Source organism: Dermochelys coriacea, chromosome 8, assembly GCF_009764565.3.
Source record: "Dermochelys coriacea isolate rDerCor1 chromosome 8, rDerCor1.pri.v4, whole genome shotgun sequence".
In the NCBI taxonomy this organism is placed as follows: Eukaryota; Metazoa; Chordata; order Testudines; family Dermochelyidae; genus Dermochelys; species Dermochelys coriacea.
In genome coordinates this window covers 16,070,280-16,097,033 of record NC_050075.1, presented here as the reverse complement: position 1 = coordinate 16,097,033, position 26,754 = coordinate 16,070,280, and the positions used below count along the sequence as shown (strand labels likewise).

The following is a 26,754-nucleotide window of genomic DNA, read 5'->3' as shown; positions in this document are numbered from 1 at the left end:
GTGAACACAGACCCAAACCTTTGGATCTTAAGAACAACGAAAAATCAATCAGGTTCTAAAGAGAAGAAAAGAGAAGAATCACCTCTGTAAAATCTGGTAAATACCTTACAAGGTAATCAGATTCAAAACAGAGAATCCCTCTAGGCAAAACCTTAAGTTACAAAAAGACAAAAACAGCAATATACATTCCATTCAGCACATCTTATTTTACCAGCCATTAAACAAGAGGAAATCTAACGCATTTCTAGCTAGATTACTTACTAACAGTTGTAAGGCTGCATTCCTGATCTGTTCCCGGCAAAAGCATCACACAGTCAGATGAACCCTTTGTTTCTCCCCCCACCCAATTTGAAAGCATCTTGTCTCCTCATTGGTCATTTTGGTCAGGTGCCAGCGAGGTTATCTTAGCTTCTTAACCCTTACCGGTGAAAGGGTTTTGCCTCTGGCCAGGAGGGATTTTATTGCATTGTATACAGAAAGGTGGTTACCCTTCCCTTTATTTTTATGACATAGCTGCTCTACAAATTTGCTACAGGTATGTTCCTCAGCCATAGGCTGCCTGAGTTCTAGTGGAATGAGCTCTAATATGGCTAAGTAGATCTATCTTGGCTGATATTGCCTTATACTTGGAGACCCACTAGGACAACGGTTCTCAAACTGTGGGCCGGGGCCCCCAAAGTGGGTTGCAACCCCATTTTAATGGGGTCACCAGGGCTGGCTTAGACTTGGTGGGACCTGGGACCAAAGCCCTAGGGCTTCAGCCCTGGGCATCAGGACTCAGGTTACAGGCCTCCTGCTGGGGCTCCGGGTGGGGGTGGGTGTCAGGCTTCAGTCTCCTCTCCTGGGGTTGCATAGTAATTTTTATTGTCCAAAGGGGGCCATGGTGCAATGAAGTTTGAGAACCCTTGCATTAGGATAACCTCCATGAGGACAGAGAATATAGCAAAAACTACAAATAGTCAGCATGTCTCAGTGCTCTTACTACATTAAGCATGTGAAGCCTACATTCTTCTGGGGGTTGAGTAAGGTTTAGGAACAGAAAACTAGAAATGGTTTATATGGAACTCTAAGACAATCTTTAGTAAAAACTAGGATTGAGGTCTAAGAGTAATCCTGTCCTTATGAAATACTGTCTATTGAGGATTCAAGTCTCCCCTGCTCTCCTACCTCATACAATGGCTACCAATGGCTACCTCCATTGAGAGGTGGTACAGGGAACAGGTTGCTAAGGGTTCAAAGAAGGCACTATAAACTAAAACTGTATTAAAGTCCAAGAAGGAATGACTCCCAAACTAGGGGGAAAACAAGCAGGAGGCCCTTCAGGAATCTTACTGCTGTAGGATGAGGAAAATCCAGTGTGGCCCTGGATCAGGGGACACTGCAGATATTGTTGCTAAAAGGACCCTTATGGAAGGGACAGAAAATCCAGATTATTTCAGGGCTAGCAAACAGTCCAGTATCACTGAGATTTGGACTTCAGCACCAACTTTCTCCCTTATTACCAGACAGAAAACCTCTTTCATTTAGCCTTTTAAGTCAGCCTGGTTATGGATTTCTTGCTTTGGAGCACAACGTTGTGAACAGCCTCTTTCAGTGGATGTACCAAGGCTATCAGGTACAATGATGCAGGTTCAAGTGCAGGCCCTAGCAGTTGTTCTAGGAGACTATCAGTAAAAGCAGCTAAGGTTTTTGGGGAGCTGTACTGAAAGATTCATCAGATCTTAATACCAGAACTGCCTGACCTATGCTGGGTCTTTCAGTCCTGTGCCCTGCATCCTCTATTTTCTCATGGGGATTGGTTGAAAGGTATACATCAAACCCAGTGTTCAAGGGATGAGGAAGGCATCTGTTAGGAATCCTGAGCTTGCACACCCACTGGAATAGACTATCTGACACTTGCTCTGATCTGTTGTAAATGGGTCTACTTTTGGAAATCCCCATTTGCAAAAGATGCTCTATATGCCTGAGTCGAATAGATAACTCAGTCATAGAAATGCCTATTAAGCTGGTTTGCCAAGGTGTTCTGAAGACCAGGAAGGTGCAGAGCCACTGCTGTAATTTGGTTCAAAATACACTGATTCTACAGATGTACGGTTTCCTGACAGAGTATGGACGATCTTGCTCCTCCATGCCTGTTGATGTGCATTGCTGTGATTCTGTCTACCCCAGTTGTACCAAGAAAAAGAGGCAGGAATGCTTTTCATGACGGACTGATGGCCCTGAGCTCTACGACATTTATGTGGAGAAGAGCTTCCTGAGGGGACCACAGGCCTTGAATTTGAAGGTCATCTAAATGAGTGGATGCATCCATCAGAGCCTTGGGTAGGAAAGGTAGGAAAGCGTAGAGGATTTTCTGTTGCTTGAAAAGGGTCTTTCCACCATTTAATTTGGAGAGGACTTTGGTGGTACCACGACCCTGTTCATCTGGTGTGTCTGGGTAGGATGTACAGATTTCAATCATCCTTTCATGGAGCATAGGTGAAGTCTGGCATGCTGTGTGACATAACCGCATGAGACCTTAAAACTTTTACAAGTTTTATGCAGGGGGTGAGAACAAAAAAGTTTCTGTTGGTCCTATTAGGCTCTTGACATTTGCATCAAACCTACTTCCTAATGGAAGCCCCAGATTGTAGGGTAGCAGGAGGAAGTGGCAGAGGATAGTAACTAGGGGAATTTGTTTCTTCCTCACCAGCTATAAGGATCTCTGTAGCTGACAAAAACTGGACAGAAGAGCACCATCTAAAAAGATGATTTATCATGTCTGCTTCCTCTTTGAGGTCAGGAAATAAAGAGTCCTAAAGAGCCCAGTCATCCCTGAATCATTTAGGGAGCTGAAGGCTTCCTCTGTCCTGCCACTGGCCTGGTGTATCAGTGCCTCCAACACCTGGTCATTTGGCAGGCACCTGTTTCTTGAGTAGAAGTGACTATGGTCCCAGGTCCACCTATAAGTAACTTGACATTATATGAAGTTTCAGTGCAGAGATGGGAGGTAGTCAGCACTGAGGTGGAAAGTACTGGGGCTACCGTGAGTGACTCTCAGCGCCCAGGCTTTGAGTACCAAGACACCAGCTAGGGTCAGTGCCAAGGGATCAGTATCAACAGCAGTGTGGTCTGCTGATTTGGAGGATAGTGTGTGTGTTGCCTTGGAAATCAGAACCATCTTACAGTATTCCCAATACACTGAACTTGTCTTGAGGTGCTTACAGTCTATATGGACAGACAGCAAAACACTCATTCTTATGTACAAGTGCCAAGCACACTGTTGTATGCAGTGTTGTCGTGGTCATGTCAGTCCAAGGATATTGAGAGAGAAAAGGTGGGTGAGGTAATATCCTTGATTGGACCAACCTCCCCTATATGCCAACCTCTTCATGGGCCACCTTGAAGAAGAATTTCTGGAAAAATGCATCAAGAATACAGTAATATACATGATGCATCAATTATATTTTCATAACAGAAGATGGTCCATCAAAAGATTACCTCACCCACCACCTTGTCTCTTTAAGCACTCTGTTGGCATTTACCAACTACATGTTTACTTTTTGCCCTTCTTTCATTTTCAGTTATTCTCAGACACAAGTGTTTGAGTGACAAACTGCAGGAGAACATTTAAATCAAAACAAAAAAAAAGCTTTGGGGGGAAAAAAAACAACCTTGGAAGTTTCAGAGAATATGTATAATGAAATCATTTACAAAACAAGTTTTGCCTGCAAACTACCAAATACTGTTCCTTAAAGATATTAGTTTTGTCTATTTTGTTTGTTTGTTCACTAACTCGCCTGTAATAGTATTGTTGTGCAAGACTGGTATTCCCAAAATACAGAACTATTAAGTAGGATATAAAAGATACAGCCCTGTATTATCTTCCTTATCTATTTAGCAGTGTTCTTAAATCTATAGCTGCGTCACCAACCCAGTCATTAGTCATGGGCTTTCCCTAGGCAGCGACTGACAAATGTGTGGTGATTTTTGTGATGTACACAAATTGGGAAAGAACAAACTATCCACTTGTGAGTTGCCTATAATTTGGCCTAGTTTCAGGAAAAGTCAGGCCTAATGCATTACATTTGCATACTTGCATCATAATCTAGATGAAGCAACATTCCATACACTGTGTTCAAATCCATCTGATGTCTAAGCAGCAATGTGGGTGGAAAGGTACAAGTGTTACTTGATTTGGTTTAGAGGGTTAATGCACTAGTCCTGGCATTTTTCTGAAACTGAGACCAAATTACGAGCAATCGTTTGTTCTCAGTTCCAAGTTCTTTCCTAGGTGACCTCCATAGCAATAAAATGCATTACCTCTTCCTCTTTTGCATGCTGATCTGTTTCCATGGGCTCTTCATTCTCATCAGATTTGTGAACCTCTACTAAAGATGCACTGGAAACACTGAAAATACCATGGATGTTTACTCTAACTTTGACCTTCACTTTTGAACTGGATCCATCTGTTTGCGGCGTGACCTTTTGAACCAAAAATTGAGCTAAACATTCCAGGAGAGAGAAAAAAAGGATATATTTACTCAAGATAAATAAATCAAGTGTGAACATTTAGCAGATCCTGACTATTGCTGATAACAGACTGCAATTAAATCCAGTTGTGGAAGTCATTTGCCAAAAATAACTGAACCAAATGATTTTATTCAATTGGTCATAGTAACATTTACTATGCTTTGCAGTTTGTCCCTCATTTTCTGGATACACTTAAAGTTTAGAAATGTGGCATTTGGAAAAATGGCTCTGGGTAGTTTTAGGAAACCTTTAGCTCTGCCCAAATACTAAACTATCTTTTTCTATTTGGCATAGGATTCTCCTCCACCAATTAATGTGGTTTGGGAGTTTAGGATTTTCTTCTCCACACACACGGCTTTAAAATCCAATCTGAGTCGTACAAAAACATGTAACCAAAAGATACTAATGTGCTAACACACCCTCAGTATCATAATTGTTAGAGTGGGATGGGAAAGTCCAATCTACAAGATCAAAAAGTTGATAACACTCCACACACACCCCCCAACTTTCTTTTCTAACTATATGGAATTAGTTTTTATTTCTTCTTTCCCTTTGTTAAATACCTATAGCAGGATCTGGGTAAGGCAACTCCTTGGGGGTGGTATAGTACGCCTCAAGAGTGAAAGGCTCCCTTCTGAAGAACGAGAGGACCTTGGAGAATGGAGCTGCATGATTCTTGGGGAAAACTTCACAGTTGCTGTGGAAGGAAGAGGTATCTGAAAGTAGGCAGCTGTTATAATATCTAGAGGGAAATATGCAACAAGACCTAGCAGAAGCACTAAAATGCCTGAAAGAGGTGGATATAGAGGCGACAACTTAAGTTTACTGGACAACATATGGCTTTACCTTGACCACCATTTTACCATAGGCTCTCATTAGCAATGATAGAAATAAAAGAATGTGTATATTTAAAAAGCTAAAGTATTTAACTAGACAAAAGCTAAAATGATTGCTTTTTACTGTTATCACCACAAGAGCAGCAAATTGAAGTTTTGGCATTTAGGCTTTCAAAATTTTTACAATAAGAGAATCTGATCTACGTTTCGGCAGCTTCTGTTTTGAGCCTTTTATAGGCATACTAAAGTTTTGGTAGTGTTAAATTCTTACCTTAACCCTTCCTCTGCTGGTGAATTCCATCTTAAAGAAATAGGGTATGGTACCAAATCTGTGATAGAAAATTCTCTCACTTTGAAAGCCGGGGACAAAATAGCACACTATAAGAAATAGCAGAAGAGTAAGTCCAATTGTGCAGAATGAAAATACAGGTAGCAGTAATGCCAGACCTTTAGATTGTTTAATGACTATTACAAATATAGTAACTCCAAGTTAGACATCTAAATTTTTAAAATATCCTATTTCTGTTTTGATGGAGTCATGCGCTTTTGCTATAGTTTAGTGCACAGTTATCAGACAACTTCAGGGACCGTCATGTTTTGTTTGTATTCATTCTAAGTGAATCAAATTTTTCCTCCAGTTCACTCAAGACCATCTGATGGCAAGTTTTCTGGTTCTGAATATTTTAATGGCTCCAATAAAATGTTTTTAGTGCTAACAGACGATGTAGGAGTCAAAAAACCCTAAATTAACAGGGATTTGTAAGGGGTATATCACCATGGTATTCAAGTGCCATACTACAAGTAAAGTAAAGTAAAGGCCCTTTCTTGAGAACAGCTAGAACTAGAAACAGATGTTTTACCCCTTACTAGTGGCTGAAAAGACAGTTGTCAAAAATGACATGATTAGTGTGCACTTAAAACAATACATAGTATTTGCTTCTAGCTCAGGTAATATGCAAGTTCTTGGACCTTTAAACTTGTCTCTCTAGCAATGACTCTAGCACTCCTCCAGGGTTGGATATAGCAAGCGTCACACCAATGTAGTTTTCATTTGCGAGAATTTAAGTCAAGCCATGTCATCTTATTCTTTACTTGAACTAGGTTTCACTTCTATAAAAATATATGCAATACATTTAACTAAGCAACAATGCAATGCAATCTTGCTTTGCCTAATTTCATGATTACTTTTAATGTCAACCTATTCTTAGTGTTAGTGCTACAGAAGAATTTAGCTATCTGTCAAGATACCAGTAAAAGTCTTGCAGTGGAAAAATTTTTTTAATATTTTATGTGTTTATATAGCATCTATGGTTTCCAGTCATAACTGGAACATATACTCAACTCTACAGGACCATGCCAAGTTGTTGATTGTGCTGACTGCCCCAGCCAGACATCTCAGTTGATCAGCCAACATAAACAGTCTATGCAGTGAGCCAGTCTCACCCGTCCACTACTCACTTCTTAATGTTCAATCAAATCACTTCTACAACACATACGCACTTCAAAAGGTGAAATAAGTTTCACAATGCCTGATACTATAGCACAACATGCCCTTGGGCTTAAATGCTCATCGACTTCAACAACAAAGAATAAGGAGACACCCCTAGCATACAGGCAATTGTTTACCTGCAATGCACAGCCTCTTGTAACAGCCTCATCTGCATTCAAAGTTGTACTGACTTCTTTACCGAAAAATTTACTGATCCTCTCCTTTACAGCAGGGATTCTTGTAGTACCACCAACTATTTCTACTGCATAAATATCCTCCTTCTTTAACTCTAAAAAAAAAAGTAGATATACATTAGCAACTTTGTGTTATGAAAATTCCTACACTAAATTAGCAGCATTTAGTGCCTCAAACAAAGAAGATATTGCACTTGTTTACAATAAAATCTCTAGCCACCATTAAAAGTTTTGTACTCTCACAGATATCAAAATATCTTATTTTACACAGGGATTCTTTAAGGAAATTTTTATGCTACTTGCAATTGAACTGCTACATAAAATCAAGTGTGCAAAAAAAAATTTAATTTAAGATTTGGCAAACATCTAAAGAAAGCTAAAACCAGGGATATATTTTCATCCTGTATGTATACCGTTAAGCATTGTAGTCAAGAGAATGCATATACACTTACTAGCTTGTTCCAGAACACTGCGAAGAGGTGGTTCAACTCTAGCCAAGAGACCATCACACATCTCTAAAAATTTGCCCCTGTTGAAAAAGCCATATGTAAAGTTAGACTCCCATGAACAAAAATTTAAATTGCAAAATGCAACTGTATGCAGCTGAAATGGAAAAAAAATCAATTTTAAGTTTGTAAAGTGTAAATTTTCTATTTCTCCATCCAGAATGCTAGAGTATTTTATAAAGTTCTGTGTTTCACTAAAGCGAATTTTTGTATAAGAAAACAGAGCTGAATATTCCACAATACAAGTGTGTGTGATTTACAGCATCCCTACACCCACACCAGAAAGAAAACCCATCAAGAGTAAGATATTTTGGTATATACTTTTGGAGAGAGTCTCATGTACAAATGGTATTTATTCTGCCATGATCCCTCCAACTCCATCCACCTTTTATATTAGGCTAGTGCCCAGAGGCTGCTAACCAAGATTGCAATCCCACTCTGCTAGGTACAGTACTTTACAAACACAGTCCCTGTCCTGAAGAACTTACATTATATCAATTTTTATAGTGATTACATGCATTAATTACATCAACACAAAAATAATCAAATGCTAAAGTGAATATGTCCCTCTTCCCTTGCACTTGAAGGTCCCTAGATTTGGGTTCTGACAGGCCACCAAGGAGCATGAAGTCTAAAGATAAGAGCCCATTACTACTGATGAACATGGTTCAAACTTAGGTTCTATCCTAACTGCTTCCAAGCTGTTCTTAACTTCTGTTATAGAATGTAGAGCAAGAGATGGTGAAACTTACTAATTCAAAAGCAGCGACAATCTCTATGAAAGTGTATACTAATAATTTCCCCTCTTCTCCTGCTCGTTGTCTAAACTATTGTTATTTATAAGCTATGCACCAGTTTGTTGTTCCTTAAATGAGAGCCTCAGTTTCCTATTACCTGTTAAATGCCAACATGAAACCTTTCTTTAATTTCAGTGATCTATAAAGTGCCATATTAACAGTTTAGTAATTCAAATCCTCTACTGATCACGTGTACAACATACAAAGGGTCAACATATATTTCTCCCACATTGCCCCAGCAATGTTTGTGAGTTTTGCTCTGGAGTTATCACCTGTACTAGTTCTAGAACAAAGGAGAACGTGACACCTGTAAGGGCAAGAAGATGGTTCAATCCTCATTCCCATTGTGACCTATGGCCAGACAGACAACTGTTTTTTTTAATTAGGACACTAGTAATTCAGACTGCCTGCTTAATTCATGTAGGCTACTAAAGAGTCATTGTTCACTAGTTTGTTGCTAATAACTCGAGTTAGAACCAGTGACCTAAATGTACCAAAGATGATCAAAACATTTGTATTTTCCTATTTCTGCCATTTTTAAATCAACTCAGACTTTATGCTAAGAAATCTGAAGTTACCTGTTCATAGTTCCAGAAACATCAATATCGTTCATGAAGCATTCTATGTTCATTGGGAGATCGGAGGCATTAGCACTCATCAGCTTCTTCAGTTTCTCACACTCCTGAAATAGTCTCAGCAATGGACGAATCTTTGATTTGATGTCTAATTTATATTTTTTCCCAAATTCTTCACAAAAATAGTTAACTAACATTTCATCAAACTTCCTGCCACCAAGTGTGGTGTCAAATGCTGTAGCAAGAACCTAAAAATGAGACAAGGAGTAAAATATTTCAGTAAGAAAATGGTTCTATTTACCGATTACTCACTAAAACCTGTTAGTAACCAATACAGGTTAAGTAATTTCTTTGTCTGAACACTCAGAATAGCTTGTTCTGTACTTTATATTTGACATCATAATCCTGCTTAGGAGAATAACGCCTGGCTGCTCCAACTCAGATCTTCTGCTATGGCAGTGGCAGGAGCTAAACCAAAAAGAATCAGATATATTGCTCAGCTTTTTCCCCCTACTGCCATCATTTACAAAGATAAATGCTTTCTGTTGGAGCAGCCTGGTAACCGCTTTCTGCTACTAGTAGGAAAAAACCAATTAACAACCTTTTATTTCCCTCCTCAGTGCCTTCACTTGGTTCATCCCCTGCCAGCAACAAAGCATAGTCCCATGCCACTCTGGCACATTTCACTTTACCAGGACTGCTGGCAGAAGTAAAGTTATTTCACTCTGATGCTCCTACTTGTGCCACTGTAAAAGTGCCATGTGTAAGAGCATCAAGGGTGCAATCCTGACAGAGATGGTCTTTTCCCTGGGCTAGCACTGTTGAGACAGTTTTAAGATTAAATGATGTTTCTAGTTACCAAGTTCATAGCTTGTCGAGGATAGTATGTCATACACCATATCTGTCTATACCAGTTAGAGGTGACATGGATTACGTAATACACCAAAACAGAACAGAGTAAGAAAACTGAAATGTTTTGACCATCCCAGACTGCACAAGGTGAGTAACCTTTTCTTAAAGTAGTGTCCCAATGGGTGCGCCACTCTAGGAGACTACAGCAGTACCCCTAATGGAGTGGTGGGGCAGAGTCCAATACTAAAGACAGTACAGCCAAGCCAAATACAGTAGCAAATGCTGAGTCACAGGTGACTGCAAAGCGTCCAGCAAATCTACGAGCAGATGCCCAAGTCACTGCTCTACATATTTCTGTGATCAGAATGTTATTGAGGAAGGCTGTGGAAGTGGAGGCAGATCTTGTAGAATGAGTTTGCGCTCCAGAAGGAGAATAAAGGTCATGTGTGCGATAGCAGTAGATAATACAGCTGATATCCCACTAAAAAGTCTTTGTTTCGAGATTGAGGATCTTGTAGATCTGTTGCTGATTAATACGATTTCAATCCAAATAAATCCAGTCTTTTCCAGTCCTTGTCACATGGTGTCATTTTAGCATGGTGCTATCTGCCACATTTGTTAACAGCATTGACAAGTAGGGAATTTGGGGAGGGGTGAGAAAATACAATGTCCATGTCTTTAGAGGGCACACTATTTTTGTCTCCCATTTGCACCGAGGGGGTATTGTGGCTAGTGCCTGCCATATAGATTTCACTGGATTAAGCAGGACCTTGTTGATGGGGGACGCAATTCTATCTGAGAACGACGTCAATTCTATCAGAGCCCGAGACAGAGTGCATGCACAGGCTGAACAGACACTGCGACCTAAAATCTCCAATCCGAGGCGCAGGGATGTGAATACACTTAGAATCGAGCACCCATAGGGACACTATTTGAAGAACAGTAAGACAGTACACTTCAAATTGCTAAGTGCCTGCAGGAGTTTCAATCCTGTATACAGATACAGTCCTGAGCTCTGGCACGCACCCAAAAAATCAATATCCCCAAATATTAAAAGGCAACTACATGTCATATATGCATTAATATGGTGATATGGGAGATTGCAGTAGCAATTATGTGGTTCCCCTGCCTTAAATTGTCATAATCTTTGTTCTGCATAACCCCTGGCACCAATCTATTTCTAGACACCTGGGTCTAGTGCTAGCACTAGGGCAGCCAGGACTCCCACTGCTACAGGAAGACTTTTCAGCTGAGCATACCAAACACAAGGAACATAGGTGCAGAGTAGCATGATCTTGTACTCTTCAAGTGTTACCATGAAAGTTTCCAACCTTTCTTACACTACTGCCAGACTGAGTCATATCCCAGTTAAATTTATGATGCCCAAAAGGGTACTGCCTGTATGTCCACACTGGGCTAAAAATAAACTCATTTGTTTTCTTCATGTTTAACTCTTGCAGATGAGTGCTCATTTATTCATCTGTTAATTCACATCTTTAAGACAACTCCCTTCTCTACTGCCTCTGTAATTTGCCTGAATTCCAGACAGTTTTGAAATGCATGTACCACTTGCACATGCACACATCATCCCAATCTCAAAAGGCCTCCTTGTCTATCGTTAATAGAAAATGGCTTTGAGATTAGTTCCTTCACTCCCATATCTAAACTCATTCTGCTCATAGAACGACATTCTAAGATGGAGCGTTTCCTGTTGCATCATTTTACCTCCATCTCACAGATTTCTCAATCCCTTTTTCAAATATGCTGAATTCACAATTCCACACCGCCTAGAAATGACGTTATCCAGTTCTGCACACCAGTACTTATTAACACTTCACCTCTCTCCTTCAATATGTACCATTCCTATTGTTTCAGTGTGTTAACTTTATTAAAGTTTCCATACCATTAATTTGTTCTTGGACCCATCAGAGCACTTTGTAGCCTTCTGGTTCAGAACAACATTATCTCAGCTATATTCCATTTAAACTATCATGCCCTAAGACTTTAGCTTACTTTTCAGTTCTCTTGAGGCACTATTCTCCTATCTGAGCGCCCATCAACACATTTACTTGTTCCTTCAACTGAAGCAGCAATATAGGATTATTGGATTTCATAATACGTTTTCGGCTATAATGTTAACACTACTGAAGATTTTTTCTCAAAGAAAATAAATTTTAATACCCAATAGAAACAAGAAACAAGTGTTAAGGCAATTGTGCTTCAAAGAAAGATCTAATCTAATCACCTGCTCAAGTTAAGAAAGTTCTAAGAGATTGAATTAACTGTTGACACTTCACACCTGTCATGTTTCCTATAGCACTCATATCATGGGTTTCAAGGTCAACAGGAAGCATTATGGTATTTAGTCAGACCTTCATAATAAATTAATCCAGTAATTCCTGCTTTAAGACATGAATTTGAACTAGAGGACCATTTTTAAAAGGACATCCCGTCTTGTAAGTTGTACTCATTACTATAGAGAAGTTATTAAAAAGTAAATTGAACTCTAACACTATACCAAAAAGTGACTGAAGAAAACATGTTTGTTTCAACAAGCGTAGCAACGAAAACTTAAGCAGATCTTCTCCCCAGTTCTCTAACATAGGACAAAGTTGAACCTTTGGAAAGTATAAGTTGCACTGCCCGGATAAACTGCCATATTAAGGCAGTCAACCAAGCCTACTGTAGTCCATAAACGTAATGGTGAACGTTTTTACTCGTAATTACAATGGATGCATAAGACTGTTTACTTTCAGTTTTCCTTTGTTGAATGCGCATACTGAAACTTGATATGCAGAATGTCCCATATCAACAAAAACAACATTTCTTGGCTTCTCTTCTAGGGCAGGCAGGTCTTGTTTATAGATTCCATATGCAAGAGCAACTACAAAAAAAAAAGACAAGTCAATATAGTAAACAAAATGGCAGTTATTCAACTCCATTTTTTTTTTGCTGCTTTCCTAAACAGTACTTGTTAAAAAAATAACTATACTGTCAAGATTTCATGCTATTTTTCAAAGTTATAAAGTTTGCATCTGGTTAAATAATGGACCAGATACAAAAGCTATGGCATGGAAGACTAACTACAAAAACAGTTATTAGTTCCTCTTACGTCTTGCATTTATTTCTTGAATGTTTATTTCTAAGTATCTTTAAAGAAGAAAGTCTGGAGCTGTATTACCATAGAAATAACTCAGATTCTAGGAACCTTGGAGAGCAACCAAAGTCAGATTAGTGTATAGAACTGGTAATTCTCGATGGAAGAGGTTTGTGACAGATCTGGGGAAAGAAGATTTATAATTCCAATCCTATATACGTTTTAAAGAGAATAAGATTACCTGAAGTAGTTTCATTTATTAGTCGCAAGCAGTTGAGGCCAGCAATCTGTGTAGCATCCATCACAGATCTCCTCTCCGTATCTGTATAGAAACAAGGAACCTGCAAGAAACGCATAGCAGTGAGATACATGTTTTGAAGGGCAATCCCCTACCAAATCACCAGAAAAATATTGTTCAGAGGGCTGGTACACAAGCCAAACCCTCCCCCTTTTGGTTATTTATTTTTAAGTATTTCCTGCCAGTTCAAGGTTTTTATTTTGAGTGTTGCAAGCAAGGAAAAGTGAGTAGCTACATGGAGAAGAGAATGGTTTGATTTAATTGCTTATATAATTTTCTCATGCCTTTCCACTTGATCTCACCTTTAAAACCATTCATTTTAGTGAAAACTGAGCTAAACCAACTAAAAATAGTATTTTATTGATTAAATCTCTAAAATATATTTTAGAATGTTAGCATGATAAGCTAAACATCAGTTTTCAGGGAGAGATATGAGTAAAAAAAGTCACAAGGTTTACTGAAAATAAGCAGGGGCACCGGTTTATGTGAACCTTGTTTATAAATTGCAATATAACTCCATTATCACCATGATTCTTCAATTTATGCAGATACACTATGTAGCCAACTTAATGTAATCAAGTTTACCATCACCTACTTACAGAAACAACACAGTCAACTGCAGGCTTCTTAAGGGCATTCTCGGCCGTTTCTTTTAGTTTGGTGAGGAGCATTCCTGTCATCTGCTCAATGGTGAAGTTTCGTTCTTCTTCCAGATACATAACCTTTAGTGAAAAGCTTATATAAGTATGGTAAATGACAAGAAACAACATGCTCTAGTGATATTAAGGAGCTGACCTAAGCCTGCAAAAAAAGCAAGTGGTCCTTAACACCAAGCCTAGGGCATGCTGCCTACTTGTATAATTGCCCCCACTTCACTGCCTAAGCCATGTAGGGAAGGCACCACAGGATAAGATGACAGTTTCTCATTTTATTCATATTTACATTTGAGAATTCAAGAGATTTTAAGAGAGGCAAGTTGAAAAGGACATGTATACAAGCTCAAGTTTCATGGGTTCCAAATGTAAAAATGTATGCAGCTGACTGTACTGGACCTTTAATAACAGCCTGTTCCATTAGATACCACTAGACTACTTTTAAGTTAAGGAAATTCCTCCCATTGTTGAACAGGTTTTGCAACTAAAATATAAATATATTTACTGAAATTTGGTCTGAAATATTCTGCTTTTTTCCTCTAGCCTTGCAGTACATCTGAAGTATTGGTGCTGAATATTATTCTGGTACTTTCTTCATCTCCCAAACTCACTATGGAGCGCAAAAGACTGTTCACACTGCACAGAGGTTTTTTAATTTAAAGCAGACCTTGATAAACAATGGCATTCTAATAACTCAAATCCTGGATTAGCTAAATCACAAGTGAAAAGGAAAATGAGTTAATTCTTACTTGTGCACATCAATGACCACTGTGTGTTACAACTGGGAATATCTAATCAAGATGCTCAGGACTCAAAAGGGTACTACTATTCAGGCCTAAATCATATGAAAAAGTTCACATAGATCCTTCCCACACTACATACAATTCTATTCAATTAAGTTCTCTATCATTCTGAAATCAATTTAAAGAAATAGCCAAGATAGTCTATTTCACAAGGCAGTTCTAAGCCTCCTTCATAAAATAAGTAGATTTTACTAGCTTGAATTTTAGCCTACACAACCGATCTCCCTACATTTATTAATCCAGCAATAAAGGTTTTTCTAATAGAAAGTGCATTTGCAAAGGTAGAGGCCCCAGTGCAAAAGGGTTCAAAGCTAAATAGACATATGAATTGTCATTGAGTTTCCCTTACGGTTCTCTTCCAAGTATGCCTGACTCACCTTGATGCCAGTTGAGCCTGTCGGCAGCTGGACAAGTTCATACGCCAGGTTATCTTTTTCAGCTTGAACAAAGGGATCTGAGAATGCACGGCCATGAAATCTTTTAAAACCTTGTACAGTGTTCTTTGCATTTGAAATAACCTAAAGGGAGAAAAATACATTAGTCTGAGATGGCAGGGGAGCTTCTGAATTTCAGAGAAAATAAGCCAAAAGCAAGTTTGTTTATGCTTTTCTTGCCAAATCAAAATTTGTACTTAATTTGTATTTTCCAACAATATAAGGTGTCTACTAAAATACCCGAACCCAAAAGCCTACCTCTTCCCCTTTCATCTCCCAAATGATTCTTGCAGGAATTTGTTTAGATTTTTAAAAATTCTATTTTAAAACCTTTAGCAAACATTGATGAGAATCCATGTAAACACTGTTCACTTTTAAAAGGTGTTCTGCATATAGCTGTAAAATTCCATCTTTAGCAATATACCTCTCTTCACTGTATTCCTCTTTTCCCCTACCTTTCTCCCCACTTTGACCACCTTCCCCAACTTGCCACCAACTAAGCTAGGAAGGACATTGAGCAGATTAAATGTCATTTTCAGGCCCATCATCTTGTCCTGCTCTGGCCAGCCAACTCCATGTGACATTCCTGCATGATACTACTACCTACTTTGGAACATTCCTACCTAAAAAAAACTTCAAATATTGTCATGAACCCATTTAAAATCCAAATGGGGACTTAAAAGGACAGTCAACTTGAAGTAGTGAAAATTGTCTAGATACTCTCGTTATAACACCTATGATTAATGTAACCAAAGAGTAGAAGAAAAGTATCTGCTTTTAATTCCTTTGCAACGTGTATGACAGCACTTTATGCATAGCCATTTTTCTGTATACCAAGTTTTCCATTATATTTACATGATTCTTTCACTAGCAAGAAGGGAGAGGAAAACACATAAGGGAAAGCTAAGGCCTTGTCTACACTTAAAATGTTACAAGCAGCACAGCTGCACTTGAGCACTTGAGTTTAGAGTCACTCACTACCTATGCTGACAGGAGGGATTCTCCCATCAGCATAGATAATCCACCTCCCCAGGAGGCAGTAGCTAGGTCAACAGAAGAATTCTTCTGTCGACCTAGCGCTGCCTACACAGGGACTTCGGTTGACTTAACTACACTACTCAGGGGTGTGGATTTTTCACACCCCTGACCAGCATAGTTAAACTGATATAATTTTCTGCTGTAGACTAGGCCTTAGTCAAAAACTGGTAAGGGCGCTCAAGGGCATGTGTAGTATCAGATATTAACTTTACTTTTTTTTAATAAATGTAACTAGATTTTAAATTGACTGTCCCTTTAAAAAGCAACTTGCTCTTAGAATTTCCAAAAATCCAGTTATTACAGTTCAAACTGCATATCAACTATATCCCTGCACCAATGTGCATCTCCAGGCCGCAAACATCTTAGTGCAACATCAAAGCAAGCACACACAGGGAGTAATTCTACATTTGACAAGATGTTTGCATTTAATTCTAGCAAAAGAAGAAAACACACTGAACACGTGGGGGGATCACAATTACAGTATGCTTGCTCTGTAGTTCAAGCATTGCAGGGATTCTGGAAATCATTTCCTAATATCTAGAGATATTTGTTCTTGAGAAAAGTTGACAGTGTTTGAAGAGTTACTTTCTGCAGGTGACAAACAATATATCCAGCAGGAAACATCTTTTACAAAAATAAAAATTTGCAACAATCTGACTGGTAGATAGGAAGGGTCATAAATCAGCTAAGTCTTGCCTTACTCCCTGATTAATATTTACATAACTACTCTACTTGGCTATACACAAAACTATTAGCAGACAGTTATTTAGGTTGTAAAGTCAAGCACTCAGAAGTCTGGAATGACATTTATAGTTGCATGGGCAACCATAAATCTATCTGCCCCTTTGGCCTCCAGCCTGTGCAATGAACGAGGCAAGGATCCCGTGGAAAAAACGGTACACAATGTTGTAATTAAAGACTATCCTAATGCATAGGCACAAGGGGGATGAACTAACGTTTCATGAGAAAATGGTATTTACTTTTTGAGTGCTTGATTATGCAATCCAAACAACATTAACAAGATTTTTGGTATGTAATTTCTCAGATTTCTTTTAAAAAGGGAAAGTTCTATTATGTACAACAAGTAGTACATTCTTACGTAACCCTTAAATCCCAATCCAGAACAATGACAGATTACAGAGTTACAAACTGAACAGCTTAATAAAGCTCAAATGCTTCTTAAGACTTTTATTAAAGATTTAATTTAGAAGCAAATATCCACTTTGACATGGATGTTTGTAGTCACTCCATAAACAAGAAAATACTGGAAAAAACATTTTTACACTACTGTGTTAGTAGTTTTGCTTTGTCTTATACGCTGTTCTTGAACATACAAAATCCTTACTTGGCTTTTAGCTGCAGCTCCAATTGAACGATTCTTGGGTCCAAAGGCTATACATGACCTAGAATGAGAAGAAACGTTTCTGATCTAATTCAAATTTAGAAAAAAAGATTTTATTTCTAACAAGCAGCCACTGAGTGATTTTTTTAAATGCATTTAAAAAGACTATCACTAGATAAAACTGTCAGTTGTATAGAACAAGACTACTGTAACATTTAATTTTAAAATTGCTATTTTCCCCAAGCTCTTCCCACTGTTAACCACTAAGAGTCAATATATTGACAATGTAGGACCTACTCTGCCATTTTGGCTCTAGAATAATATTTAATCTAGGCATGGCCCAATATCTAAACAAATACTTTGCCTCAGTCTTTAATAAGGCTAAAGAGGATCTTGGGGATAATGGTAGCATGACAAATGGGAAGGAGGATATAGAGGTAGATATTACCATATCAGAGGTAGAAGCGAAACTGAAACAGCTTAATGGGACTAAATCGGGGGGCCCAGATAATCTTCATCCAAGAATATTAAAGGAATTGGCACCTGAAATTGCAAGCCCATTAGCAAGAATTTTTAATGAATCTGTAAACTCAGGAATAGTACCGAATGATTGGAGAATTGCTAATATAGTTCCTATTTTTAAGAAAGGAAAAAAAAGTGATCCGGGTAACTACAGGCCAGTTAGTTTGACATCTGTAGTATGCAAGGTCCTGGAAAAAATTTTGAAGGAGAAATTAGTTAAGGACATTGAAGTCAACGGTAAATGGGACAAAATACAACATGGTTTTACAAAAGGTAGATCGTGCCAAACCAACCTAATCTCCTTCTTTGAGAAAGTAACAGATTTTTTAGATAAAGGAAACGCAGTGGATCTAATTTACCTAGATTTCAGTAAGGCATTTGATACCGTGCCACATGGGGAATTATTAGTTAAATTGGAGAAGATGGGGATCAATATGAACATCAAAAGGTGGATAAGGAATTGGTTAAAGGGGAGACTGCAACGGGTCCTACTGAAAGGCGAACTGTCAGGTTGGAGGAAGGTTACCAGTGGAGTTCCTCAGGGATCGGTTTTGGGACCAATCTTATTTAATCTTTTTATTACTGACCTTGGCACAACAAAGTGCGAGTGTGCTAATAAAGTTTGCAGATGATACAAAGCTGGGAGGTATTGCCAATTCGGAGAAGGATCGGGATATTATACAGGAGGATCTGGATGACCTTGTAAACTGGAGTAATAGTAATAGGATGAAATTTAATAGTGAGAAGTGTAAGGTTATGCATTTAGGGATTAATAACAAGAATTTTAGTTATAAGTTGGGGACGCATCAATTAGAAGTAACGGAAGAGGAGAAGGACCTTGGAGTATTGGTTGATCATAGGATGACTATGAGCCGCCAATGTGATATGGCTGTGAAAAAAGCTAATGCGGTTTTGGGATGCATCAGGAGAGGCATTTCCAGTAGGGATAAGGAGGTTTTAGTACCATTATACAAGGCACTGGTGAGACCTCACCTAGAATACTGTGTGCAGTTCTGGTCTCCCATGTTTAAAAAGATGAATTCAAACTGGAACAGGTACAGAGAAGGGCTACTAGGATGATGCGAGGAATGGAAAACTTGTCTTATGAAAGGAGACTTAAGGAGCTTGGCTTGTTTAGCCTAACTAAAAGAAGGTTGAGGGGAGATATGATTGCTCTCTATAAATATATCAGAGGGATAAATACAGGAGAGGGAGAGGAATTATTTCAGCTCAGCACCAATGTGGACACAAGAACAAATGGGTATAAACTGGCCACCAGGACGTTTAGACTTGAAATCAGACGAAGGTTTTTAACCATCAGAGGAGTGGAGTTTTGGAATAGCCTTCCAAGGGAAGCAGTGGGGGCAAAAGATCTATGTGGCTTTAAGATTCTACTTGATAAGTTTATGGAGGAGATGGTATGATGGGATAATGGGATTTTGGCAAGTAATTGATCTTTAAATATTCAGTGTAAATAGGCCAAATCCCCTGAGATGGGATATTAGATGGATGGGATCTGAGTTACTATAGAAAATTCTTTCCTGGGTATCTGGCTGGTGAATCTTGCCCATATGCTCAGGGTTTAGCTGATTGCCATATTTGGGGTCGGGAAGGAATTTTCCTCCAGGGCAGATTGGAGAGGCCCTGGAGGTTTTTCGCCTTCCTCTGTAGCATGGGGCATGGTTGACTTGAGGGAGGCTTCTCTGCTCCTTGAAGTCTTTGAACCATGATTTAAGGACTTCAATAGCTCAGACATGGGTGAGGTTTTTCATAGGAGTGGGTGGGTGAGATTCTGTGGCCTGCGCTGTGCAGGAGGTCGGACTAGATGATCAGAATGGTCCCTTCTGACCTTAGTATCTATGAATCTATGAATCTATTTGAAGAGCATAACACTCATTATGGAGTAGTTCTCTAACAATTAAACTTATGAGCAGTGAAACCTGTTAATAGTCAAAGGGATTCCCTATTAAGTTTCATCATAAAAAAGTAACATTTGTCCAGCCTTATTTTTATATTTAAACATTTACATTCTTCATTTTAGAAAAGAATTCATAATTTAAGGCAACTTCTGTTTCTGGCCACTTTTGAAGGTTTGTCTGCAAAGCAATTTATACAGCGGGTAGAAATCTGACAGGATGATGGTTGTTCACTGCAAGGTGAATAACTGTTAGTCTAGAGGGCTAATTTTGTCATCCATTAATGCAGGTGATCATGGATACCCAATTTCACCATCATATTTGTGAAAATAAAAATAACAAGGAAAAACTCATTTCTATAGTTATAAATATCTGTATAGTTGACTAATTTTTAGTTCCCATTTTTTTCAAATTTAAAGTTAACTCTTCAACTCAAACAACAAGGAAGACTGAATAGAATAAGCACAAGGCAAAAAGCTCACAAACACCAAATTAATCATCAGGGTTTGGATCATGGAAAGCCAAATAGACACACTTTATTCAAAATAATTTGTGTGTGTTGCTTTTTGATGCCTACAGTTCTTTAAGAGATAAAATAAGTCCTCATCTTTTTAGAGAATGAGAGTTACTACTGGTCAAGCCTCCTTACCTGAGGTATTTTAAAACTGTTACGTTAAACAGCAGGTGCCCTTACAAAATCTGAATACACTCAAAAATAAAAACAAACGTATTTCCCACATGGTTCCTCTAGGCCAAGTTATCTACAATGTTGCTTGCAGATAAAGGGATTATTTCAACCAGTTTTTACTACTAACAAGCACATTTTAATAGACATTATTACATTGATCCCAATGCAGCAGACAAGGGAGTTGCTCTACAGAACTGGTTGCCCCATGGGAAACGAAAGAAACAGCTTCTAGAGTATCCCGCTATGTTGAACTACCTTAACATATTGAATAAGGAGACACCACCAGCATGGAAATTTGTCATGGCACGATTGTGTTGTTTTATAGCCATTGTTGGTGCACTGTCTAGTTAACAAATGAAAGCCAGTCATGCACTTATACAAGTACACTGTAATGAACTTGAGGACATATTTAGAAACATGTCTTGTGCTTAATAACATGATTCAAAGGCTTGGCCAATAAAAAGCTATCAAGTTCTGTTTTATGGAAACATTAAGGCAATAATAAAACTAATACTGTGGACTTTTCTACACTACAAAGTTAGGTCAGCTTAACGGCATAACACAACTGTGAAAAATTTAATGTGCTATGTGATTTAAGTAAGCCAACTTAAGCCCCAGTGTAGACACTGCTAGGTCAATGGAAGAATTCTTCTGCCCTCCCACTTCCAGGATCTCAACAGGCTGAGAGATGGATTTATTACAGCACTGGAAGAATCCCTTTAAGTCACTGTAGTAAGTGTCTACAGTGCTGCAGCTATGCCACTAACGTTTTTAGCGTAGGCATAACTATACATCTTGAGGCTTCAGGCTAAACACTTCACAAGAAACCAGATTAATTAAATTTGGCCCTTAGGAAGAAATTAATATAGAAGCATTAATTGAAGGTTCTACTTCTCTCCTGTGTGCATAGAACATATTTAGCTAGTTAACTGCAAAATTCATGAGTCATTCTGAATTCACAGGAACATCACTACGTTTGGTTTAGTTATTAATGTAGTGCTTTTCCAGAGTTCCAGATTAACAGTTCTGAGACTAGAATCCTCTCTCTATCCACAGAAAAGGGTGCCACATGGGCAGCTGCAGAACAGGCTTTCCTATACTGCCTCATATTTGTTCTATTAAGATCCCAATAGGGCTCAATTAAAAAAAAAAGTGCTATGTAAGATTATCTTAAAAAGCCCTTATTTATATTTGGCTTTAGTTAACATTTATGTTCTAAACAGCCGCCTCGTATAAGTTTGCAGATTTCAAAAAAAAATCCTCAGAAGTGCCAAGGAAGAAGTTTATCAGAGAAGTTTAACAGAAGTTTCTGTCTCTGGACGGTGGAAAAGAAATGTTGGGAAACTTTCCAATGCTTTACTTTTGTATTTGGAACCTATGTGGCCCATACCAGCTTTACTGGTCAGATCTTAGTATTTTCTGTGTATTAAGACACTAGGAGCTATTTCCCCTTCTCTCTGGCTGACTGAATGCAGACCTCAGTAACAGGTACATACGATATATCAAAGCTCAAGCTATATACCTTTCTGTTTTCTTAAGCAACAAAGACAAATTATAATTTCAAAGAACATTATAGAATAAGCACAAAAATTGGTGAAAATGTAGTTTAATAAACACCCATACATTTTAAATAGAACCAGACGCAATCACAAGACTGACGTGGGAAGCCTAGTGAAATCTTGTCAAGATATTGCATAATGACAGGTTTCAGAGTAGCCGTGTTAGTCTGTATTCGCAAAAAGAAAAGGAGTACTTGTGGCACCTTAGAGACTAACAAATTTATTAGAGCATAAGCTTTCGTGAGCTACAGCTCACTTCATCAGATGCATCAGATGAAGTGAGCTGTAGCTCAAGAAAGCTTCTACTCAAATTTGTTAGTCTCTAAGGTGCCACAATATACACACACAGAACATGAAACAATGGGTTTTATCATACACACTGTAAGTGTAACATACACAGTGTGTATGATAAAACCCATTGTTTCATGTTCTCTGTGTGTGTGTATATTAATCTCCCCACTGTATTTTCCACCAAATGCATCCGATGAAGTGAGCTGTAGCTCACGAAAGCTTATGCTCAAACAAATTTGTTAATCTCTAAGGTGCCATAAGTACTCCTTTTCTTTTTGCAAATACAGACTAACACAGCTGCTACTCTAGAACATGATAAGCATCCAATCCTCTGAGAGCCAGGCCCTCTTCTCTCTCTCTCAAGCAGGGCATTAAGTAATTGCATCTTTGTACATTTGTGTTTCAGCCTTTGGTTAACGTGTATTTAAATTTTGTTTCTTGGATTTATTTTACATGTATTTAGTGTTATTAAAATGACATGGGAATGTTGTATGTAGATATTCCATGATAATTAGCATTTTACTCAGAGATGCTGGAGAACTTTTCAAGTTTTTAATCCTCTAGTACCCTTAGTACAAATCCAGTATGGGTTTATTTTTGAACACCTACTAGCTGTTGTGGCAAAATTGCACTACATTGTATATACTGAAATGGAAAGACTCACTCACTTTAGTGTTTCAAAACTAAAAAAGCAGTAATTTCCTGAAACCTGGGAAAGATTTCTGAAATTAACCCACATCTTGTATCTCTTATTCTCTAATTTTATTAGACATTGGTTTTCAATACTGTTTAAATACATGTTTAAGAAACAAGCCTTGACAGTAGTACTTTGTATAGAACCAGTAAAGGTATAATGAACAAACACGTTAATCATACAGCTCTTCTCCATTCCTTCCTTAAAGGCAGCCAGAGCTATGGCATTACTTACAAGGAAGCAAGGTGAGGCCATACTACTGGCCATCCATCATGTTGCCAATGCAAGATGAGAGAAAACTGACAAATGGCGTTACTAATGAATAATTTTACCTTGACTAGGTAGTTTGTTGTAAAACACTATCAGTTCCTACCACACTGTGTTCAAGTGAATGGACATTTTACTCTGACACATCGGAACAGTTTTATACAAGTCAGCCCTTTAAAAAAAAGCCTATTAAGACCACCTGAGAGTCAGGGACCCCCAAGTTCTAATTTGCTGTAGCTCACGAAAGCTTATGCTCTAATAAATTTGTTAGTCTCTAAGGTGCCACAAGTACTCCTTTTCTTTTTGCGAATACAGACTAACACGGCTGCTACTCTGAAAACTACTGACAATAGATCACTTTACCTTCTCTTGCTATTTTATTTAGTGAGTTATTTATGACCAGAAAGGAAGCCATCTTCCTCTACCTTGGTACAGCACGAAGCTCGCTATTAGCATTGTTGAGGACAGTTACAGAGGTGGCTCACAACGAGCTTAAAATAGTTCAGTCTCAAAGCATACAGAAGACTCTAGCTGTATTTCAACTGCCACTTTTGTTTCCAAAATAAAAGCCTGTGTAGTCCTTTACAGTCATGATGAAAAGGTCCCTGCCCGAATACTCCTGGGGAAATTCTGCACTAAATTAAAATTCTGCACAAAATTTTTGGTCATTTCAAAATACCTGTTTGTCTGTATTGTTAGGCATACTTGCAAAGAGAAATTCCCTCACAAGTAGAGTGTTAAACAAACCCCTACAACAACCCTGTTTTCCCATTATGTTTTGTTGGATGCCTCAGTTTGGATGTGTCACATGTGCCAGCTAGGTATTTCTTGGGGGGGAAACTGTCCCTCCAGTCTTTTAGACAATTCTCATTTTTTCACTCTTCCCTGTAAGGTTACCATAATTCAAGCTCCCAAACAGAGGACACTGCCAACGGAGAGGGATCTGGAGGGGTGTATAGTTGAGGGGGTGTACTGGGAGGGGCTATTTGGGGGCCCAGACACTCACAAACCACTCCCCCCAGGGCCCAGCTGCAGGACACCTCCCAGTCCAAACACCTGCACCTCTCTGTCTCCAGAGCCCAGCCACAGGCTCAGCTGAGCTTCATTACTGTGCCACCATGGAATAAGATATGACCCCACCCCTCCACACCCTTTGAGAGAGCCAGCACAGCTACATCTCAGGGGCCCACTTCAGGTTCCGGGTAGATGAGGATCAGGCCTAGCAGCCAGACCACGCAGAGATGCAGGACCTCCATCCGCACCAGGCTGGGCACTCCGCTCACTGCAGCGGCCACAGCCCATATGCCACTCCTTTGTTCAGGGCATGTTGGGAACCACAGCCCATCCGCACCTCTTGGGCAAGCACACTAAAGTGGGGAGCCAGACCGCTGGGTCCAGTGGCCTCTAGCAGCGGCCAGCTACTCTGCAGTGCCTAGTCCGCAAGGTTTCAGAGTAGCAGCCGTGTTAGTCTGTATTCGCAAAAAGAAAAGGAGTACTTGTGGCACCTTAGAGACTAACAAATTTATTAGAGCATAAGCTTTCGTGAGCTACAGCTCACTTCATCGGATGAGCCACAAGTACTCCTTTTCTAGTCTACAAGGAAAAGTGGAATTGTGCACAGAAAATTAATTCTGCATTGCACAGAATTCCCACAGGGAAGTATCCCTAAGACAAAGTATGCATAACATACGAAGGTGGAGGACAGAGGACAGATTGAAGCATACAAGCACGGTGACAAAAGACAAGGCGTACTCTAAGGTGCCACAGGTACTCCTTTTCTTTTGTGAATACAGACTAACACAGCTGCTACTCTGAAACGTGACAAAAGAGCACTTTTTGCACAATCTCAGTTCTTTTTTTTATTTGTAGGTCATAAATGTGACCCAAATAAACTTACACACGCTTCCTGTTTGAAAAAGTCTCTTTTTTTTTTTTTTTGGACGTTGCATTGCCCTCTTCCCCACCTTCTCACTTCAGCCGGGCCTTGCTGCCCCCCTTCCCCGGAAACACATGTCCCAAGCCCTGCGCGCAGAGCTGCGCCGTGGGTCGCCCGCACAGCTCCCATGCAGGCCACAAGATGGGAGCAGCGTTTAGCCCGTGTTGGGAGCCCAGAGGGTAGCGCCCCGGCCTGCGGCGAGGTCTCTCAGCGGTACAGAGATCCCGCCGGGGCGCGCAAGGAGAGGGCGCTGCTCAGCCCGCACCCGCGCGTCACTAATTTACTACATGCGCAGAACCAGGATGTTACGAGGCTTTTCCACGCTCCGGAGACTGACCCCCCCCAAGTCACCAGCGTTCCCCAACAAGGGGGGGGGGGGGAGAGAGGAGGGGCAGCGCCGCCCTTTCACCAGGCCCCAGGCACAGGCCTAACAGGGGCTGGCCGGGATCCGGCAGGTCCCCGGCGCGCCTCCCCCGTCTCCCGCCCCTTTACTCACGGGGTGCTGCGGTCGCTGTACTCGTTGGCGACGGTCTCGATGCCTCCGGCCCGGGCCACGGCTACATAGCAGCTCTGGAAGCCCAGATCGATGCCCACCACCGACATGCTGAGGGCGGGGGTGGGCTGCGGAGGGTGCCGGGCGAAGACTGAACGGCTGAGGAGCTCGGGAAGGGTGGCTGAAGCGTCCGGTTCGGCCCCGTCCGGCGCCTGCGCCTCACTAGTGCCGACGCAGCCGACTCAGCCCGTTTAAATGAGCGGCGGCTCCGGCAGCCTCCTCTCGGGGGCGGGGGAGAGATCTCGAAAGATCCCGTCCTGTCGGAGGAGGAGGGGAGCGTGGAAGTGGAGGGGAAACCTCTCGCGAGATTCCCTCGGGGCGCTCGCTCTCTTTCCCCGCCCCGACCGTCAGGATACGGGGGCGAGAGCGACCGTTGGGACGTCCCGAGCGGCTCTACGCCAAACAGCTAGTACGCATGCTCAGAGACTATCCCCCCCCCCACCAGCTGCATAGGGGCGGGGCAGCTGCTTCGCCTCCTTCGACACGGCTCCTCCCCCTTTTCTCCTCCTCGCCTCCGCCAACCTCCCCTTTCGCTCCTCCCGCCACACGCCCTGTGAGGCATGAGTCAGTCCCTGTGCCCTGTCCTCAGCGGGCTGACGGCCTCCCCGCCTGCAACGTCACCTTCCCGCCTTGCCCCCCGGGGGCCTGGTTCCCTCGCAGAGCCCTGGCCTCGCTCTAGGGGTGAGAGGTGGGCAGTTGTCCCACCCTGGGCGGGGCTCCTCCACGAGTGCTCCAGCCAGGGCACAAGATTGCCCCCCACACCACTGCCTTGAAATACAGTACGTCAGAGAGACAGTGAGACACCACCCCAGAGACTGTTCTTACACTGGTGCAAAGCCACAGTCACTCCCATCACCTATACAGGTTTGAATGTAGTTAATCTGGATTAGCCAGAATGCAGA

General features: G+C 40.4%; 1 protein-coding gene across 1 annotated transcript in view; it reads right to left on the bottom strand.

Annotated features, from left to right (window-relative positions):
* HSPA4 (heat shock protein family A (Hsp70) member 4) overlaps positions 1-26,477 on the bottom strand; it is a 45,760-nt gene extending 19,283 nt beyond the window's left edge. The window contains exons 1-12 of the mRNA XM_038413617.2: positions 25,796-26,477; positions 17,430-17,487; positions 14,990-15,130; positions 13,756-13,878; positions 13,100-13,199; positions 12,512-12,645; positions 8,913-9,157; positions 7,484-7,560; positions 6,975-7,126; positions 5,620-5,726; positions 5,076-5,209; positions 4,303-4,484 (exon numbers count right to left, since the gene is read on the bottom strand). Of these exons, the coding sequence (XP_038269545.1) occupies positions 4,303-4,484; positions 5,076-5,209; positions 5,620-5,726; positions 6,975-7,126; positions 7,484-7,560; positions 8,913-9,157; positions 12,512-12,645; positions 13,100-13,199; positions 13,756-13,878; positions 14,990-15,130; positions 17,430-17,487; positions 25,796-25,902 (1,560 nt within the window). The 5' untranslated portion in view covers positions 25,903-26,477. The remainder of the gene's footprint in view (positions 1-4,302; positions 4,485-5,075; positions 5,210-5,619; positions 5,727-6,974; positions 7,127-7,483; positions 7,561-8,912; positions 9,158-12,511; positions 12,646-13,099; positions 13,200-13,755; positions 13,879-14,989; positions 15,131-17,429; positions 17,488-25,795) is intronic.
* Between the last annotated feature and the right edge of the window lie 277 nt (positions 26,478-26,754).